A 19653-nucleotide genomic window follows, 5' to 3' on the forward strand; every position below is an offset into this window, starting at 1 on the left:
AGAGTATAAATATGCTGGAGAAATTCAACTTTTATATTATATTTATATGAAGCCCTAAAGTTCTTAAAAGTGCCACATTTACTTCATTCTTTGAAAATGACAAAACAAGAAATTATTTAGAAAAGTGAGAAGTCTATATACTTTGGATTGAATGTATATGCATAACAGAACATCCAATGAGATATTCCATTGTCCCAGAATTGTGATGAAAACAAGAGGCACTGACTCTACCTCATTCTAAGTGCAGAGAGTGCCAGAACTTGGGAGCAACCAACATATACCTCCTTCCTCAGCCTACTGAAAGGAGTCAAAGAAGAAAAGTGGACTCCTCTTCCCACTTCCTTTTAGGAAGTTGAACTTGGGAGTCTTGTTAACCCATCTCTGGTTATGCTAGAAAAAAAAATCAAATAATTAAAGAGAGATGCCAGGGTCTGCATGTTGGGAAGGTAGGGCAGAGACCCCACCTTCAGGTAGAGATGGGGCCAGAAACCCTTTGTTTAAATTTGCATTTCTAAGAAGTACAAAAGCTTCATTCTGCATGTGCCTGTACAGGAGAGAGTTGGCCATGGGGAGAGGAGATTGATGGAAAACAAGGAAAAGAGGGAGTACATTAGAGAAATATAGGCGTGTGCCAGGTCGGGGGTGGGGTGTGATCTGCAGACTATGTAGCCAAATTTTAGGGGGACGGTGGTGTATGGGAGTTTCCTTAGCAGCGCATCCTGGAGCCACACAGAACAGCAATGGCCAGTGAAGAAGAAGACTGCAGGCTTTCCTGGTCCAGCCTTTCCCCAAACCCTCCTCTGTCCGTCAGCAGAAGAGCAGCTGCACGGGATGCTGAGAGGACAGAAGAAGGCTGTGCCTGGTGTTCCTTACTTCCTCAAGAGGAGCAGCCAAAGGGAGGAAAACTGAAATGGACATGAGGTTCTAGATTTAAAATAAAGTGAAATGGGCCTTAGAAACCGATTTGAGATTGGATGAAAAGTGACAACGATTGAAACATTAAGGCATGTCGCCAAGATGTTGACAGATGTTTCCCATTGGGAAAGCAGGGTTGGAGAAAACAAGATTAGGTAGATATTATAAAAATGCAATTGTTTGGGCCTCCCCAGTGGCGCAGTGTTTGAGCGCTGGGTTGCGAAGCTGCCCGCAGCCTCTGCGGCCCCGGTTCGATCCCCGGCTGCTCCCCGGCCACAGGAGGAGGGTCCCACGTGGCGCGCAGACCTCTCCTGCAGCCCGCTGCTCCCCTCAGCAGTGTACTTCTGTCCTTCTGCCTGCTCTGCTCCCCGCTCTGGCCCTGGTGAATTCTCTCACCCTCCCGTGCTTCTGACTGCACCCAGTGCTTGTATAAATAAATAAATTAAAATAAATAAATAAATAATCTTTTAAAAATGCAATTGTTTTACTATAGAAAGAAATGTAACATAATACCTGTATCATAATTATGTATGCAATGCAATGATATTATATGCATGAACCCTCACAGATATGAAAGTTGCAACTGCTATAGTGTCTGTAACTTCACAGGGAGCCAGGAGGAAATGAATAGAGAACATGGCGTGGAGGATGAGTCTTGAGAAATCGGCGGGGGTTGGGGCAATAGCTACTTAGGAAAGAGGAATTCGGGTGAAGGTAAGAGCTTGAGCAAAAGGGTCAAAAATGGTGGACTGGCAGCAGGGAAATACACAACTGACCAGGAGGACAACTTTGGAGTGCAGACTGGCTGGAATGTTAGTCTGTGTGAGGGGACTGGCAGTTTCCATCAAATAGCGGTGGTAACTGGGGTCAGCCGTGCTGGTGGTGAGCAATCACTTGCTGAATGAAGTCTGAAGGGAGGGACTGCCATGCGAGGGCATCTCTCTTTTATATACTCAGGGATGGGGGTACAGGCAATAAGGATTCCATTTAGAGGGGCCGGTGTGGTCAGAACTGTGTTTCAGGAATACACTGAAGAGCCCCACTCCCACGCAGGGCAGCATAAGCCTCATCTAGAAGGTTTGCCCACAGAACAGCAGCAGAACCTCTTTAACCGGTCACACTCCCGCGTCTGCAGACATTTCCTTTTGATGACCTTGGCTGATCCCCAGCATTAACACTTGCTGAGAGCTACTTCCCACTGCTACTACTACTTCCTACTCCCAGGTTCCTTGTGGCATTTGTAATTTCCAATCCACTCAGATCGAGACTCTGAGGACCCCTGGGGACGCCCCGGGGTCGTCCCGGGGTCGGGCTTCCTCGCCCGCTCCCTCACCCTCCAGACGCCTAGGGGGCGCGCTCGAGCTTCAGCCCGCCTACTTCGCCCCTCTCCGCGCCGGCCTAGGCCACATCCTCGGACCCAGAAGTCGCGTCAGAGTTCCACGTCGGCCAATCAGAACTGTCCATGTACTAGCGGGGGCGGGGCTGCCGAGGTAGGAGGAAGATGGCGGCGGGGGCGAGGTGAGGTGTTGGCAGAAGAAAGGGGTTCGGGCGTGGGGGGCGGGAGAAAGCGGAGCGATGGCCCGCGCCGGCCGCAGGGCCGGATAAAAAGCCGTCGCGCCGCGGGTGTGGGAGGGAGAAGGAGGAGGGCGCCTGGGCGCCGCGAGAGTATGACGGGGCTGTACGAGCTGGTGTGGCGGGTGCTGCACGCTCTGCTCTGCCTGCACCGCACGCTCACCTCCTGGCTCCGCGTTCGGTTCGGCACCTGGAACTGGATCTGGCGGCGCTGCTGCCGCGCAGCCACCGCCGCGGTCCTAGCGCCGCTCGGCTTCACGCTCCGCAAGCCCCCGGCCGTCGGCAAGAACCGCCGTCACCACCGGCACCCGCGGGGGAGACCCGGCCCGGCCGCCGCCCACCCCCGGCTGCGCTGGCGCGCGGACGGCCGTTCCCTGGAGAAGCTGCCTGTGCACATGGGCCTGGTGGTCACCGAGGAGGAGCAGGAGCCCAGCTTCTCGGACATTGCGAGCCTCGTGGTGTGGTGTATGGCCGTGGGCATCTCTTACATTAGCGTCTACGACCACCAAGGTGAGGCTCTGGCGGGTCGGGGACCGCACATCCCTCAGGTGTACCGGTGGCGCCTGGCCCTGCTGCCGCCCTGGCTCGGCCAGTTGCCCTGTCCCGCTGCCCTTAATTGCCAATTGCTGTGCTGACGCTTTCGAGGAAGGAATAAGGTTTATTGAACACGTACGAAGACCCAGAGTTCGAGTCAGTCACTTGCTGTACATCTGGAAAGTAGCTCTTATTCTTTACAGTGCCTCCGCAAGGTAGATGGTGTCTGTATACCGTGTTTGATTTGCCTCATCAAACTTGATTTGCCAAAGTCGTGAAGGGAGGCTGAAATTTTAATCAGTGTGTGCTTTTATAGTGTTTCTTCAGAGAGTGAAGTTCAGGGCGTGTTCTTAACTCGCAGTCAGGTTGTGAAGGATTTCTGTGGCTGAGACCAGGTAATATATGAACTGGGCTTATGAAAAGAATATGAGGCTGGACAGACCGACGGGAAAATGGCCATCTTCTGGCACAGGAGATCTGGGAAGGTGTGCGATCCTTGATCCTCGGTGACCACGTACAGTGCGTGGCACAATAATCGTCCTGTTATTGAAGGAATAAAATTCAGTACCTAATGGGGTGGCTACAAACCTAAATTACTGTGCCTGTTGGAATGTTACATTTAATTTCGTGGACTCTCAGGCTTGTGGTGAATAGACAGTCACATAAATGATATTTTAATAATAAGTATTGGGGGTAAGTAATTACTATGAGAAAAGGGGTGAGAAATTCTCCGTGGAACAACTTTAGAAGCTACTGCAGAGGAGATGGGATTTAAACCCAAGACTGAAGAATGAGGAGATAAGATTGAGAAGACTCTAAAATGTCAGGTTTGGGTTTCAAGCAAATCCTGAAAGCATTGCAATTTCCCTAGAAATAAAGATGTGATAAGTGATTTGGGAGTATTGGGGGCCTCCCCAGTGGCGCAAGGGGTTAAACACAGCGCTGTGAAGTTATCCCCAGCCACTGGCCTGGGAACAACCCACTAGGTGCAGCAGAGCCCTCCTGTCTCTCCTGCTGCTCCCCTCAGCAGTGTATTTCAGTCAGTCTGCCTGTTCTCCTCCCCACTCTGTCTCTGATGAATCCTCTCACCCCCCACACATCTGGCCTGTACCCCAGTTCTTGAGTGCATAAATAAATAAATCTTTTTTAAAAAGTGATTTAGGAGTATTGCTGAAGATAGCTTATGTTTTATCTTCTGTTCTGTAACTTAAATTACTGGTGTGTCCCACAGAAACTACAACTTGATTTCCACCTTTGAGTCTTTGTCAAATAGGTAGATTTGAATGCTGGTTTTGCCAGAAAAGGTGGGTGGAGGTTGGACAGTAACTTTCACAGGGTATTAGAGTGACCTTTGATTAACCTATCACCTTCCTTGCATCCTGTGAGGAATATGGTGACTCAGTGGCCTGTCCTATCAAATGATGGTTTACCCTGTAGGGTAAAGTTTAAAATACTCAGTGTCCAACATTTTATGGAAATTGCCAAATAACTCAGAAGGCCAGTAGATAGAAATCACAAGACTTGTTAGGTGGCGTGACTTGTTAGGTGGTTTAATCTTTGCTTAAACCAATGCCACAGAAATACTGTCTGGGGGAAAAATTAAGTGAGCAGAAATGGAAATTAAAGTCTTTAAGCAACATGGTGAATTGACTTGTAAGTGAAACACTTTTTAAAGCAAGAACCTTTACCTTTTGGTAAAGTGAAAACATGTAATGAGCAGTTTAACTTGGTGACTCTGCCTGCTAGCACAGATTATAGTATTGCCACACTTCCTTGTTCCGGCAATTCCTGTTACTGAATTGCTGATGTGATTCAGAAGTATCCTGTATTATGTTCACTGGGGAAAAAAAAAAGAGATTGTTAATGAAAAGGAAGTCAAGCTAACCAAATGTTGACTGATAACCAAAAGGAGTTTTTGGTGAATGAATTTAGGACACTATGTACTACTATATAAGAAGTGTCAATTTTTAAGAGATGACTGTTTGAATTAAGAAACTTTTGAGTTACTCTTTCTTTGTTTTGATTGATTGGTTGATTCATTTAAATAGGTGACAGTGGACATTTGTTAAGTACCAGGCACTGTTCCTAGCATGGGGGTTCAGCAGTGAGTAAGATAGACAAAAATCTCTGTGCTTACTGAATTTATATTTTAGTGGAAATATGATAAGTACTAGAATTGAATAAAATATGTGGTATATTAGATGATAAGTGAAATGAGGAAAAATAAAGCAGGGGAGGGAAATAGGAATGTGAAAAGTTATTGGTGGTAGAGGGGGTGCATTTAAAATAGGGTAACCACAGAAAATCTCATTCACTTTTGAATAAGTACGGATCTGAAAGAAGTGAGGCAGCAAGCCATGTGGCTATGTGAGGAAAAGTGTTCATTTCGGGGGGTGTAGATTCTTAAGTTTTCCCAAGAAAACTTATTTTAGCCTGTTTATATAGAGACATTTATTTATTTTTAAAAAGTCCTATTGATATGTTGATATACTTAATAATGCTACTAGTACCAACTGTATTATAAAGCACCAGGATACAAAGGAGTACAGGAAATGGTATCTCTTTGGAGTTAAGATATTTCAAGTTAGGGATATCTACTAAAAATTAAGTTAGTGTGTTAATGTTAAATGAGCAGCAGAGATTTTATTTAAGGAGAGAAAAGCCATCTCTGTAATATTCTGCACACTGAAGTGTGACCCTAACACAAGTCTGGGTGCTGTGCTACTTGGATTACATCAAATATTCAACCTTCCTGTTTGTTTTCATGAGTGCGGATAATCTGGGTGAAATCTTAGTATTTCTTACTGTAAACCGAAGTGCTCTGGAATAAGGCATTGCCTTCTATGTGGCTAGTTAGTAGCAAGACAATAGAAATCTTTTGTATTCCTCTTTCTAGTGTTGTTTCCATAGTTGTAAATCTGTAATATGTTCTTATGAAATGGTTTTTGGCTAGAGATTTCTCACCCAAAATTTTAGTAGGTCTGCCCAGCACATTTCTCTCTGTTTTATATACCTTTTGCTGCATCGACATTCAGGTTACTCAATATTCTCTCCTCCTGGAGTGGCTTCTTTTCCTGGCACAAGCTCTGCTTATCAGAAGGCTATCATTCATTGATCCTTGTAAATTCATCCTGTCACCTCTTATAAAGTCTCTCTTGACTATTCAATTCCTAATCTTTTTTTTTAAAGATTTATTTATGCATACAAGAACTGGGTGCAGAAACACACTGCTGAGGGGAACAGCGGGTGAGGCAGGAGAGGTCTGCTGTGCAATGTGGGTAGCTCCCTGGCCAGCCGGGAGATTGAACTCACGCTGCAGAAGCTGTGGATAGCTTCATAGTGCTGAGCTTAACCCGTTGCACCAGCAGGGAGGCCCTCAATTCCTAATCTTGATCTATCTTTGAAGCTCCTCAGAACTTGGTACATCTCTAAATGTACTTGTTCTTTATTTTATAAAGTAATCATATGTGCCTCAATTTTCTTACTAGATTTTAAACTCTGCAGATGCTATTTACTTTTTTTTTTAAAAGATTTATTTTATTTATTTATGCATACAAGAACTGAGGTGTAGTTGGTCTTCCCTGGAATTAAAGATGGCGCTATCAAGCTGTCGCCAGCCACTGCAGCATGAGTTTGATCCCCAGCTAGCCAGGGAGCAACCCACATGGTGCAACAGACCTCTCCTGTCTCTCCTGCTGCTCCCCTCAGCATTGTATTTCAGTATATCTGCCTGTTCTGCTCCCCACTTTCTCTGGTGAATCCTCTCAACCCCCGCACTTCTGACCTACACCCCAGTTTTGTTTTGTTTTTTAAAGATTTATTTATTTCATGCATACAAGAACTGGGTCAGCTCCCTGGCCAGGGATGGAACTCATCCTACAGTGGCTGGAGATAGCTTGATGGTGCTGAGACTTTAACCCCTCCGCCACCAGGGAGGCCCTGCAGATGATACTTACTCTTATTTTTGCTTCTCCTCCAGTGGGTAGCTTAGTGTTAATGCGTGTAATGGTTAGTCAGTATGTGTTCTCTGAATTGAAAGAAGGCTGCATTTCCTGTAGATAAGAATAATACTGAATTGCAATTTGTTTCCCAACATGAATAGCCAGAAGGCTTACAGTAATGGAGGGAGATGAACATAGTTTGCCCTAGTTTACTCACTTGGCACACTGACACAGATGCTATTGGAAATATGTTATCATTAAGTATTCTTATGTTGAAAGAGTTTCAGGAAGTGTTGAAAATCTAAATATAATGTGATTACATTTTGTTATAACAAACTATATGAATTAGAATACTTCCATCCCCTCATGTAAAGGAACATCCTACTCATAGTCTTCACATTTGTTCAGCTCACTTCTGTACAGAATTTTACATTTATCTTAGCATCCTCTGGTTAAAGCACTCCCTCTTCTCTTTTTTTCTGCCAGAGGGCTGACTACCTATCAGAAGGCTGTTACTGATCTTTGTATATACCTTGTGACTATTGCCTTTTTGGTAGCTACACTAGACTGATCTAGCCCCAGTTTTGCTCTGTCTTTGAAAAAAGCTTTATTCTGTTTTTATTCTTTTGAAAAGATCTCATTCACTGAGTTTTATTCTGTTTAACCATAATACTATGAAAATAAACTTTTACTTAATAGCAATAATTGTTGATTTTGTAGTGTGTACCAGCCACTATGCAAAGAAGTGCATTAAATCCTTAGCAGTTTTACAAATCAGGAACCAGGCTTAGAAAGTCAAGAATCCTTATCTAGTAAGAAGCAGATCTAGAATTTGAACCAGATTTTATTTCAAAGCTTTTGTACGTAACCATTATGTTATACTGACTTCCACTTGTAAGAGAAAGTGACCACAACACAGTCACTTTAGTACTATTTCTGATTATGTTGGGATTATGTGAAAGTCCTCGTACAGCAGTACTTATCTACAGGTAAGTAGTGATAGAAAGAATTTTTGTAAAAGATATTTAAAGGGAAAAAGAATTTTCTTCATACCTCTACTACAAACATTCATTCTATGAGTCATAGGACACATACTACTCTCTTAAACTGCTAACCTGTGTGGAGCTCCTGCTCTGTATTTAGCTATTTTTTGGTCAGGTCAGCAGAGTGTGTGAAGATATTCTCAATTTTAGGGCCTCCCCGGTGGCACAGCGGTTGAGCGCTGGGTTGCGAAGCTGCCCACTGCCTCTGCGGCGCCGGTTCGATCCCCGGCTGCTCCCCGGCCACTGGAGGAGGGTCCCACATGAGGAGGGTCCCACATGGCGCGCAGACCTCTCCTGCCGCCCGCTGCTCCCCTCAGCAATGTACTTCAGTCCTTCTGCCTGCTCTGCTCCCCGCTCTGGCTCTGGTGAATTCTCTCACCCTCCTGCGCTTCTGACTGTACCCAGTGCATGTATAAACAAACAAACAAACAAACAAATAAATAAAAACATGCCTCTATAAAAAAAATTAAAAAAAAAAAGATATTCTCAATTTTAAAATGTTTAAAGTTTTAAAACATGCAACCAGAGACAGAGAAAGCTTATGTGACTTGTTCATTTTATACATCTCTCCTGCTAAAGAGCTGGAATTTCAAATACAGTTCTCATCCCATTATGTATCCTGGACCACCAAGACACATGCCCTGTTTCCTTGCTACAACATACTAATGCCATTGTAATTGTTGTTCTGTGAAGTGTCCTAGGGCTCTCTCTTGAAATAAAATTGTTTAATAGATTACAGGATTTATTTTGTTATGACTACTTAAGTCATGTAAAATTTTAATGGTACATTTTTTTCATTTTAAATAATTACCTCGTAAGTATATGTTTTCTTCTCTGAAGATTACCTCTAATAGCATTATAATTGTGTTATTAGAGTAATCAAATGAGGGTAACTGCTAGGTAACTTACTTAGGTGTCTGTTTTAACAAGAAAGTGTAGGCCATTTTGAAGGTGGGCATTTATTTATAAACAGAATACTTTAATTCTGTATTTTTGAGATGCTTTAGAACTACAAGAGATTGTTTCAGTGTTTATCTTACTTTCTCCCTTTTTCTAATAAACACTTGCAGTTAAGATATTTCTTTAAAAACTTTTCTTTAGAAGGGAAGGAATAATTAGAGTAAAAATTCTAATTTCATATTTCAAAAAAGATACAAAAATGTGTATCTTAAAAGATTATCTTAAAAGATTACCTGTGTCACATAAATTTTTTTAAAAGCAGTATTTTAAGGGATACAGATAAGATTTACTGACTGAATGAATACTTAATTAAAATTAAGTATTAATTAAAATCCTGGTTATTTGGTTCCTTTAATTTGAAAAAAATGTATGTATGTGTTGGCTTTATTACCAGCTAATTGTATACATGTGAGTTTAAGAGTAAAGTAAATATTAAAACCTATAAATATTTCTAAAATGTCATTTTATCTAATACAGTAAAAATTTTAATTCTTTTTTTTAAATAGAGGCATGTTTTATTTATTTATTTGTTTGTTTGTTTTGTTTATACATGCACTGGGTACAGTCAGAAAAACGGGAGGGTGAGAGAATTCACCAGAGCCAGAGCGGGGAGCAGAACAGGCAGAAGGACCGAAGTACACTGCTGAGGGAGCAGCGGGCAGCAGGAGAGGTCTGCACGCCATGTGGGACCCTCCTCTGGTGGCTGGGGAGCAGCCGGGGATCGAGCCGGCGCTGCAGAGGCTGCGGGCAGCTTCGCAACCCAGCGCTCAACTGCTGCGCCACCGGGGAGGCCCCTTTATCTAATACAGTAAAAATTTTAAAGGACTCCAGTAAGGTACCTATATATAGTATATATAGTTGACCCTTGAACAACTTAGGAGTTAAGGGCACTGACCCTGAACAATGAAGATGTTAGGGGTGCTCACTCCTCCTCACTTGAAAATCCACATATGAATATTTCATTTCCTGTTACATTGTTTGTGTGTCATGTGAGTGCGGAACTTATGAATAGAAAAAATAAATTTAAGTATAACTGTACCTGTGCAGTTGAAACCTGTGTTCAATTATCAGCCACGATCTAAGAGGTGGGTTGGGAATACCTTAATGCCACTCTGAAATATTTTCTCTCTCAACTTCTATGACACCACACATGCTTGGGATTTCTTACTATATTGCTTCTGAGCCTTATGTCTGGCTTCCTGTATGTTCCACTTCTAAGCTTTGGGGTGTTTTAGAGTTTTGTGCTGTATGTATGTCGTTGTCTTTCTGTTGCTCACTCTGTCTCCTGGATCGGGGTCAGCAAATTTGTTCTTTTTTTTTTTAAGTTTTTTAAGTTTTGGGGTAAAGTCGATTTACAGCATTGTATTTGTTTTAGGGCTTACAGGTTGAGACCTTTTCAAATGCATGTTTTCACACCTTGTCCACCACCATGTAGTCCTCCATGCTACATTGGGCCCACCTGCTCTTCCCCACTCCCACTCCACCACTCTGCCCTTCTGGTTGCCTCAGTTTTGCAGTCAGGTGTCAAGGATTTAATTTTGGTTTTGTTTTGTTTGATCACATTTTCCCCTCTATATTCCACCTGACCAGTAAAGCCATTTGGTGATTGTCTACTTCTGACTTAATTTGCATATCTATCCCAGTGTTCTTGAAGGGCTAGTAAATATTTTAGATTTAGTAGGGTATGGTCCATGTCACAACTATTCAACTCTGCCAATGCAGTAAAAAATAGCATGGGTGTGGCAGTGTTCCAAAATAACAGTAGTTTGCTGATCACTGTCCCAGATGATTTCTTCAATCTGTGCCTTTTAATGTTTATATGCTCACACACATATTTGCATCACTCATCCTAATCTCTCACATAATTCCATTTTCCTGTATTCAACTCCTTATCTAATAACTCCACTTTTACTAGGCATCTTAAAATGCTTAACATGTTCAAAACAATACTCTTGAATTTCCTCCTCTGCCAAGCCCCCCTCTCTCTCACATTCTCTCTCTCTCTCTCTCTCCCTCTCTCGCTCTCTCTCTTTCTCCCTGTTTCTCCCATCTCAGAAAATATACTATCTTCCAACCAGTTGTTGAAGATAAAAACTTAGATGTCATGTATGAATTTTTCCTTATATCATGTACCACCCGTAAATCTGTCAACAGGCCTTCTTGGCTTACTTCTTGACTATATCCAAATTTGCCACTTCTTTTGGTTCTCCATGCAGCCACCCAAGTTTGAATTACTACCTTTTACCTGGATTATTGCTGTAGCCTAATTGCTTTTCATTTCTATTCTATCCTGTATAATCTGTACTTCACCCACTAGCAAAGTGATCTTTTTTGGTAATATCATTCATCTTTGAATAAAACCTTTAATCTGCTTCTCATTGTTTCTGAAATGTTTTCAGAACTCATTCTGAGGGCTCATAGACACTTTCATGATATGACCTTTGCCTATATCTATGGCCTCGTGATGCCTCTCCTTCTACTTAATTATTATGTTAGTGTTTTTCTTTTCCTGAAAATTTATATGCTGTGAGAATATGCAATATCTAATAGTAGTTATGATCTCTGCTGCAGAAATACTGCTTTTTATATTTCAAGAACGGAGCAAGATCACTAGACCCTTTTGGTTAAATAATGCAGTTGTTAAAGCACTCATGAAATCAAGGAAGGATTCATGATATCAAAGTGGAAAAAAACAGGATATAAAGTCGCATGATCACATATGCCATCAGAATTACACATGCATATAGACAAAGACTAGACAATATTACAAACTGGAAATAGTGTTATAATGGGTAGGTTAGAGGATGTTCAGTTTGGTAGAATGAGGGGGAGAGGACATTCTTATTGTTTAAACTTTGAGCATCTCATACAATTTTTTGTACTAGAATTTAAAACAGTTGTTTCCTGGGGGAAAAGGGTAGTTTCCATATAACATCCAAAATGCATAGCTAATGTTTATTAGGAAATACCAAAAAACATTAGTCTTTGAGGTGCAAATTTTTTACCATAGGATTTTATATTTTTAAAGGAAATTGTAGATTTTCTTGCTTGTGTGCATGTATGTGTTTTCAAAAATGACTGATTTTCATATATATTTTTTATATGTCTTTCCCTGTAGTTTCTTCCTGGGAAATTGAGAGTACATGAGAGGGAGATGTAGAGCAACATAATATACAATGTAATATTTTTAAAATTATTATTGTAGGGACTTTTGACTCCCAATTCATTCTTGAGGAATGCAAATAACCGTTAGTCCTGTGGACCTTTCTAAAAGTGTTTTTAAAAAGAATTCTAGTTTTTTTAAAAGATGCTGCTCATTTGTGAAAAAAATGGCGGTTTTTATTTAATGAAGTTCAACTTTTTGAACTGAACTCTATTAAATTCAAATTTTAATAGTAAAGTGGTTGTAACATTGTTGATCAGCATTAGAAATAGTTGTGAACTCTGTATTTGGTGGTGAACTAATCTTAAGCCAGAATCTTACGACTCTTGACTAAGGATATTTATTTAAACTTTGTGGGCATATTTCATCATCTGTAAAAGGATGGGATTCTTGTAGTGCACTACTAAATATGTAGTTCTGTGAAGTACAGTTTTCTAAAAAATTTATTTGCACAATTTCCCTTAGATCAGTTATTTTTGAATAAATGTATCTGCTTCTTTTACATAAATGACTTGTGAAAATTTATTATTTTTTTTAAAGATTTATTTATTTATACAAGCACTGGGTACAGTCAGAAGCGTGGGAGGGTGAGAGAATTCACCAGAGCCAGAGCCGGGAGCAGAACAGGCAGAAGGAACGAAGTGCACTGCTGATGGGAACAGCAGGCACGGCAGGAGAGGTCTGCGCACCATGTGGGACCCTTGCCTGCGGGGATCGAACCTGCGCTGCAGAGGCTGCAGGCAGCTTTGCAGCCCAGCGCTCAACCGCTGTGCCACCAGGGGAGGCCCAAAAATTTCTTTCCTTTTTATTACATCATTCTAACTTTAGATTCTGTGAAGGCAAACCAAATGAATTAAGATATATAAAAAATTTCATAAGTATGGATATCTGTCAAGTATCATGAGATGTTATTCTTGAGGATTGACCTGTCTCATTCAAAGGCACTCAAATTGCATTACTTACGTGTCATTTGAAGTACGTGTGTGCATGTGTGTGTGTACACTTTGGATCCTGAAAAAAATTGTAAGCTGATAATACTGCTTATGAATAAGTACTGTCTTGTAGTGTAATCAGATTACAATGGAGGTCCTGTTAGGAGGTATCAAGAGTCATCTTGGTGATAATCTGTTTTATCTACGCATTTAGCACTTCTCCGATTTTAATCTCTTCATTCAGATCAGCTAAGACAAAGGTCCTGTTTAAATAATTTTATGAAAGTCTTCTTTTTATAAAAGACTCTCTGTAATGCTGACTCCCAGTAGTAGTCTTCCTTTTTAATAGAATTTCTGCCTCTGTGCAATAAGGAAGCATCTGCTTTTGTGAGAGTTTCCTGGAAACTTTGAAAATTCCATTCAGTGACATGTCCCTTTAGGTTTTGTTTTTAGGTGGCACTTTGTGCACTGATAGTTCAGTTTACTAAATAAACATTGAACTCCAACAATGTGCAAGGTGATTTTAGGGGGAAAGAGGCACAAGTGAGATCCTAGTTCAGTAGAGTAGTTAAGCTCTTTCTGTAAGAGAAAGTAGAAAGTTTGTTTATGACGGAGTTTGAACAAAGGGGATGCATTTGGAGAGGGTAAAGGTGAGTGTGAGGAGAAATGAGGCGCATCAGGTTGGGGAAGGACTTCTTTAGGGTGACACTTCATTTGAAGAATTAGAACTTTACAGGTGGGGGTGGGGATGTAACATAAAGGAGGATGATTGGAGTCATTGTGTTTTGCAGGGAACATAAGGCAGTTCTGTTTTGCTGAGGATAGAGGGTTCTACAGAAATGGGAAGATACATTTTTTTCCATAAATTATTTCCACCCACGAAGTGTGGAAGCATAGCATGTTAATGCTCTTCTGAGCAGTTTGTTCTTGATATATTAAGCATTTTGGGAGCCATTGAAGACATACAAAGTTGGAATGTGCCAGGATTGAAGGTGTACGCAAAGAAGATTAATCTGGTTATCAATGTAGTGATAACATGCTAGCTAGCAGGGCAGGAATACCCATTAGAAGATGGTTGTGATACTATAAAGTAGACTGTTACTTGAAACTCTGGGGACAGTGGACAAAAGGAGCTGTATACAGGAAACCTTGCTGTAGAAAGTATATTGATTTAGCATATTAATAGCACTATGTATGAGAGGTGAGGTAGTGATATTGTTAGGTAAAGATGTGCCTAGGTGATTGGGCAGGTTCTATTAGAAATAGGACAAGAAGGGATTTTTTTTTTTTTAATTTATACAAACAGCTTTACAGCAGTTTTGATTTAAAATCACATATTTCCTCACCATCTCTTACACATTTACTGTTCTCATAGTGCTTGTTGTCTTCCAGGTCTTGTGCCTAAGTACATACAAGTTCTACATTTTTAATACTACTCCATTCAAAAAAAACCCCAAACTTGTTGTAATAGAAGTATTAGTGCTAACTTTAAAAGATAAGCTACCAAGTTTTAGATGCTTGTAGAACTTCTAGGTAGAATTAGATGTTTGAATGAACTGGAATTGTTAGGAACTAAAAGCTGATTGTTTGCATTAAAATTTTTGTTTTGTTCATTTTGGATGTTTTTGCATTAATTTGTTAAAGATACTAAATTCTTATTTATCTTAATTAAGATGTGTGTGACTCCCTTTGTAAATTTTGCCTTATTCATCTAACCCTTGTCCTGACCCCAGATGGTTTTAAAATCCTGCGAATGATTAGATCACAGGAGGAGGAGCCCATGGACAGAGAGAGAGAGAACTGAGATAGGAGCTCTGGGGAATAATACCAGCCTAGGGGTAGAGAAGGTTTTAGTGCCAGTTGAGAAGGGAGTCATTCAAGGAGTAAATTGGGACATTCACACAACCTGGGATAAGGATAGAATTTTGAGAAGGAAGCCATATGATCTTTTATGGTAACACTTCAGAAAGATTGAGAAGGCAAGGCTAGAGATTGAGAAAAGGTAGCAACCATTTCGATGATAAAGAATGCCATCCATTGCCTTGGAAAGAGCAAGCATTCCTGAAAAGCTTTCCAGTTTTAATCTGGAAGCGAAGGTGAAGATGAGTGAATTGGTAAAAACTGAAACACGACTTCAATATAGGAAAGGATCAGTGTGATGTGAAATGGTCTAATATTTATAAACTCGTATTTGTATGTTGTTTGGTTGTACCTGCTTTTGTATTTTTTGTCATGTGAATTTTATGATTGACTTGAGGTAATGGTTGTTATATCCTACACATTTGTATGGCTATGCAGGTATTACTTTTCTAAACATTGTTATTCACACAGCTCTTGATATTTAATCGCCTCTCTTTAAAATTTGTGTTTTTATTTGGGAATTTTTTTTGTTGTTGTTTAATTTTGCTCTGGGTATGGATGCTACACAATGTTCACTTTTCTATCTCCAAATTTACAGTATCAGGATTGTGGACTTTAATAAGGAACCACCTCCTCAGCCCTCTGCTTTTCTCCATTTATCCTTCCTTACCTTTGAAGATGTTATTTGTCATTTCTTGCTTGTTTGGCTTTCTCATGAAGCATGGTGACTCCCAAGTGCATATCTTATTCTTTATGGACCAGTTGAAATGTCACTTACCCTAAAAAGACCTTTCCAGTCTCTCAACCAATTTCTGGCTTATTGTTTGAGTATCTGTTCTGTGCTAGGCTCTGTGCTAGTCAGTGATGAGCAAAACAGACAAGATCCCTACCCACCTGGTGCTGATAGCACCTGAGTGGTCTTCCCCTCATGTCTTTTAGGCATTTTCACAATACCCCCACCTAAACATTCTATCATTTGTTGTTTAAAACTAAACCTGAAAACTAGTTCTCTGCAGAGTTTCCCCACTTAAAAGTTATCTTTTTTTTTTTTCTTTTTTGTTACCAAGAATTTTGGTATTCCAAAAGCCAAAATTTGGAATTCCAAAAGCCACGGAATTTTCTCTGTTCACCTCTACTGAAGTCATTCTCTTTATTTTCAGTTCTTCCTTTGTAGTGAATCCTTTTCCATCGCTTCATCAAACCATGCCTGGATTACTGCAGTAGTCTTCTGGCTTCACAAGTTAATTTTCTTAAGTATATACATTTTTATACATTTCCACATTGCTTGGGAATCATTGGTTACCTGTTTGTTTGGTAGACAAATGAAGTAAAAATTAGGCCCGTCCCCATATCCCTTTTTTCAGATCCTTTGCACAAGCATTATTTTTCTGCCTTTTGAGTGTTCAGTGCTTTTTCGTACACATTTCCCCCCAACTGAATATCCTCTTAATTTTCTTCTTGTTAACTTTCTGGGATTACAAAGCTTTCCCCTACCAAAGGAGTCTGCGTTTTTATCTTTGGACTACTATTGCACATGTACTGTCCAGCTGGCAGTTGTATACAGCACATGCTGACTCTTTGTTATTTCATGTATATTTTTATGTTCTCTCCTGTCAATCCTTGAGCTGCTTTAAAGTCAGATCTGACTGGGAATCTCGAGTTAGGATCATTTGATAAGGTTATAAAGGCAGTGGCCACTAAAAAGCTGCCTCTCCAAAATGAGCCACTTGTCACTTGTTTTGTTAGAGCTCTGTTAGTTTTGATGGAGGCAAGAACAGAAAGACTGGAAAAGAGGTGCCCCAAGACCAGAACCTGACTCACACAAGGAGGTGAGGTTAGAGGAAAATAACATGACATTAACCCAGCTGTAGAGGTCGGGACCCTTAGGTGCCAGTGCCTTATCGCAGGCATAAGACCCAAGCAGGATCAGCCTGTTGAAGGAAGTGGAGCACAGGCCTGAGGGTGAAGATAATGGAGATTGAGCCCACTGTGGAATCTCTATTCCCTTTCAGATTCTACATATTTACCCACAATCAGCAACTAACCCAAAGGCTCACCAGGAATGAGCCCCTCCCAAATAGGAGACGACTCTGTCAGTGCAGTCTCTGCCCAGGCTCGGGGCAGCACTCCGTCTGCCCACTTGTTACTATGCAGGTGCTTCTTTTCACCAGCTCTCTCTGCAGGGCAGCAGCTTCCTGCCTCCCCTTGACCTGTACCAGGCTGGGGCTTCTCCTCACTGACCTCCCTCAGCAGAGGCAGCTCTCCTCAAGGCCACCCGCCTGCAGCCATGCAGGCCTCTCTCAGCAAACCTGCCCCTTTCAAGGCAGCCCTTTCTGCCCCTTGTGTGTATACAAGTGTCTTATACTCTCTTGTCCCTTTTCCTAATAAACCTGCCCTTTGAATTAATTACCGTCTCTGTCTCATGGAGAAACTCACCGGGGAAACACACCATGTGTCGCTGAAAAGGGAGCTCTAGTGAAACCTTTCCCAGAGTGAACCCAAGGACCCTGCACTCCAAACCCACAGATTCCAAAAATGACATCAGTTTCATATTAAATATATGTCACACAGTTCTGTCATCTTTCCCAGTGATATGCGAGTAGTAAAGTTTTAACTTTTCTATGCTTGGCAAGAATTAAAAAGTTTTTTTATAGTGTGTTTCCTTGCTTTGTTTGAATTTGGTAAATTTCAGTTTTGTTATTTTTGTATTTTCCTACTTTTTACACTGTATTAATTCCTCTTACCATTAAAAAGCTAATCAAGTGGAGACAATAATATTGAATGTACATAGTAACCGGGAGTCAGGAGGATGTGTTTGTACTACAGATTACATTCTTGAGGAAGTCTTCGTGGTCGCCAAATTTGTTATAGGACAGGGAAAGGGGCAGCCCAAGCCCCACAAACCTGCCTATTCTAAATGGGTTCTGTCATCCGCCGCATCAACACAAAACATAGGAAACTTTAATAAAAAGGAACTTTAATAAAACTAAGAAACAATACAGGTAAGGCAAAAAATCTAGTTTCTAAATAAAGCACCCAAAGTTACCCGTCCCCTCGTGGGTAAAAGTCCATCCAAATGGGATTGGCCCAGAACAAGGCCCCAAAGCCTGCCACAAGTCTAAAGCATCTTCCAGTGGGGACCCACAGAAAAGGGTCACAAACAACTGGACAAGCCCGAAAGAAAAAGAGCAAAATCAACATCAAGATAAAAGCTGCCATTGTCACCTCCCCACGGGTCTCACCCACATCTGTGTCACCCAGTCCACGACCAAAAGACAAGCGCAGTTTCTTCACGTGTCTCTAGGCTCCATGTGCCTCCTCCAGGTCTCCTGGCTCCATCCTGCTTCCTTCCTTCCTCAGTCTCTTCTCCAGCTTCTCCTCTTCCTGCTCAGCTCCACCCTCCCTTGGGAGGGGCAGGGAACCTCCCCCTTTCCTGGGGACCACCCTGTTACACTTTGAGAATGTTGGGTCTCACTATCGCTATCTGTTAAGGGTTTCAAGTAAATGACCTTTTACATTTTTTTCTAGGTCTAAATTTTTATGCATCATGTAGACACCCTGTTCTTACTAGCATGAAACCAGACTATTGTATTAATGGAATTTTGTTGTGTTTTTCTTTTAGATTCCAGGTTAGGATTAGTCCTTGCTGCCTTATTTACAGTTTGTTCATTTTTGGATCCAGTGTTGTTTTCATAACAAGCATCCATTAGTTATTGAAAAGGATAAATTAATCTAGTTGGCATTTACTTGCTCTTTTTTCTTTTTAAGGTATTTTCAAAAGAAATAATTCCAGATTGATGGATGAAATTTTAAAACAGCAGCAGGAACTTCTGGGCTTAGATTGTTCCAAATACTCACCAGAGTTTGCAAATAGTAATGACAAAGATGATCAAGGTAAGCATGAGAATAAAATTGAATAATATATGCAGATGTGTTTGTGTTTCAAGGCAAATTCTGCCACTCCTTTATTCATTTCTGCCTGTTAGTCTTTATTGTCACCATCTTTAATCATCAGATTTGGGCTTTCTTTCTCCATCTTATTAAAAGATAATTTTCAGAAAAAGATAAAATCATGTCTCATAGATATTAAAAAATGGACATGTTGAACATTTTATTCAATTCATAAACAACTAGGAGCTAAGCAGATTTTATAATGGGTTCAAAAGTGTATCCAAAGAACGAGTACAATTTATATATAGGCCAGAAGTAATTGAAATGAATATGTAAATAGCAGCAAAACTGGTTTTTCTGTGGGGTTAGATGGAAGATAATTGAACCTCTATCTGTCAAGAAGTAATTTGCATGTCTATAAGTAAGAATTTAACATTGCTGTCAATTACCTAAAATGCTATCAGTGTAAAATAACTCCATAGTATCATTTTGATAAGGGGAACTATAGATGGATGCATATCCCATTGAAACATTTTTTTCCCCTACAATCTTCATTTTTGTCTTCTCGCTTGTTTTTGCTCACTGTACTATGATTGTAGGTGGCATTTTAGACTAGTAAAAATTATAAGATAGCCTATAATAAAAGTTCCTATTTTCTAGAGCATTTATTCACATATGTAAGGTCTCTGAGAACTCTGAAAAGAGGACAGAATATAAATGTATACACATGTGTGTGGGTCCTTTCTGAGGGGAATAACTATGTTTTGGTACTGAATTTGAAGGGCCTAAATTATTCTTATTTAATATAGGAACTGTACCTTTATTTTGGTCTGAATTTAGTA

At 40.7% G+C, this 19653-nt stretch overlaps 1 protein-coding gene across 1 annotated transcript in view; it reads left to right on the forward strand.

The window, feature by feature from the left end:
- Nucleotides 1-2403: 2403 nt before the first annotated feature.
- Nucleotides 2404-19653, forward strand: part of NUS1 (NUS1 dehydrodolichyl diphosphate synthase subunit) — a 28785-nt gene continuing 11535 nt past the window's right edge. The window contains exons 1-2 of the mRNA XM_037520302.2: nucleotides 2404-2997; nucleotides 18689-18814. Of these exons, the coding sequence (XP_037376199.1) occupies nucleotides 2583-2997; nucleotides 18689-18814 (541 nt within the window). The 5' untranslated portion in view covers nucleotides 2404-2582. The remainder of the gene's footprint in view (nucleotides 2998-18688; nucleotides 18815-19653) is intronic.

The sequence above is a fragment of the Talpa occidentalis genome, unplaced genomic scaffold (assembly GCF_014898055.3).
Source record: "Talpa occidentalis isolate TD23 unplaced genomic scaffold, MPIMG_talOcc4v2.1 talOcc4.2, whole genome shotgun sequence".
NCBI classification, from domain to species: Eukaryota; Metazoa; Chordata; class Mammalia; order Eulipotyphla; family Talpidae; genus Talpa; species Talpa occidentalis.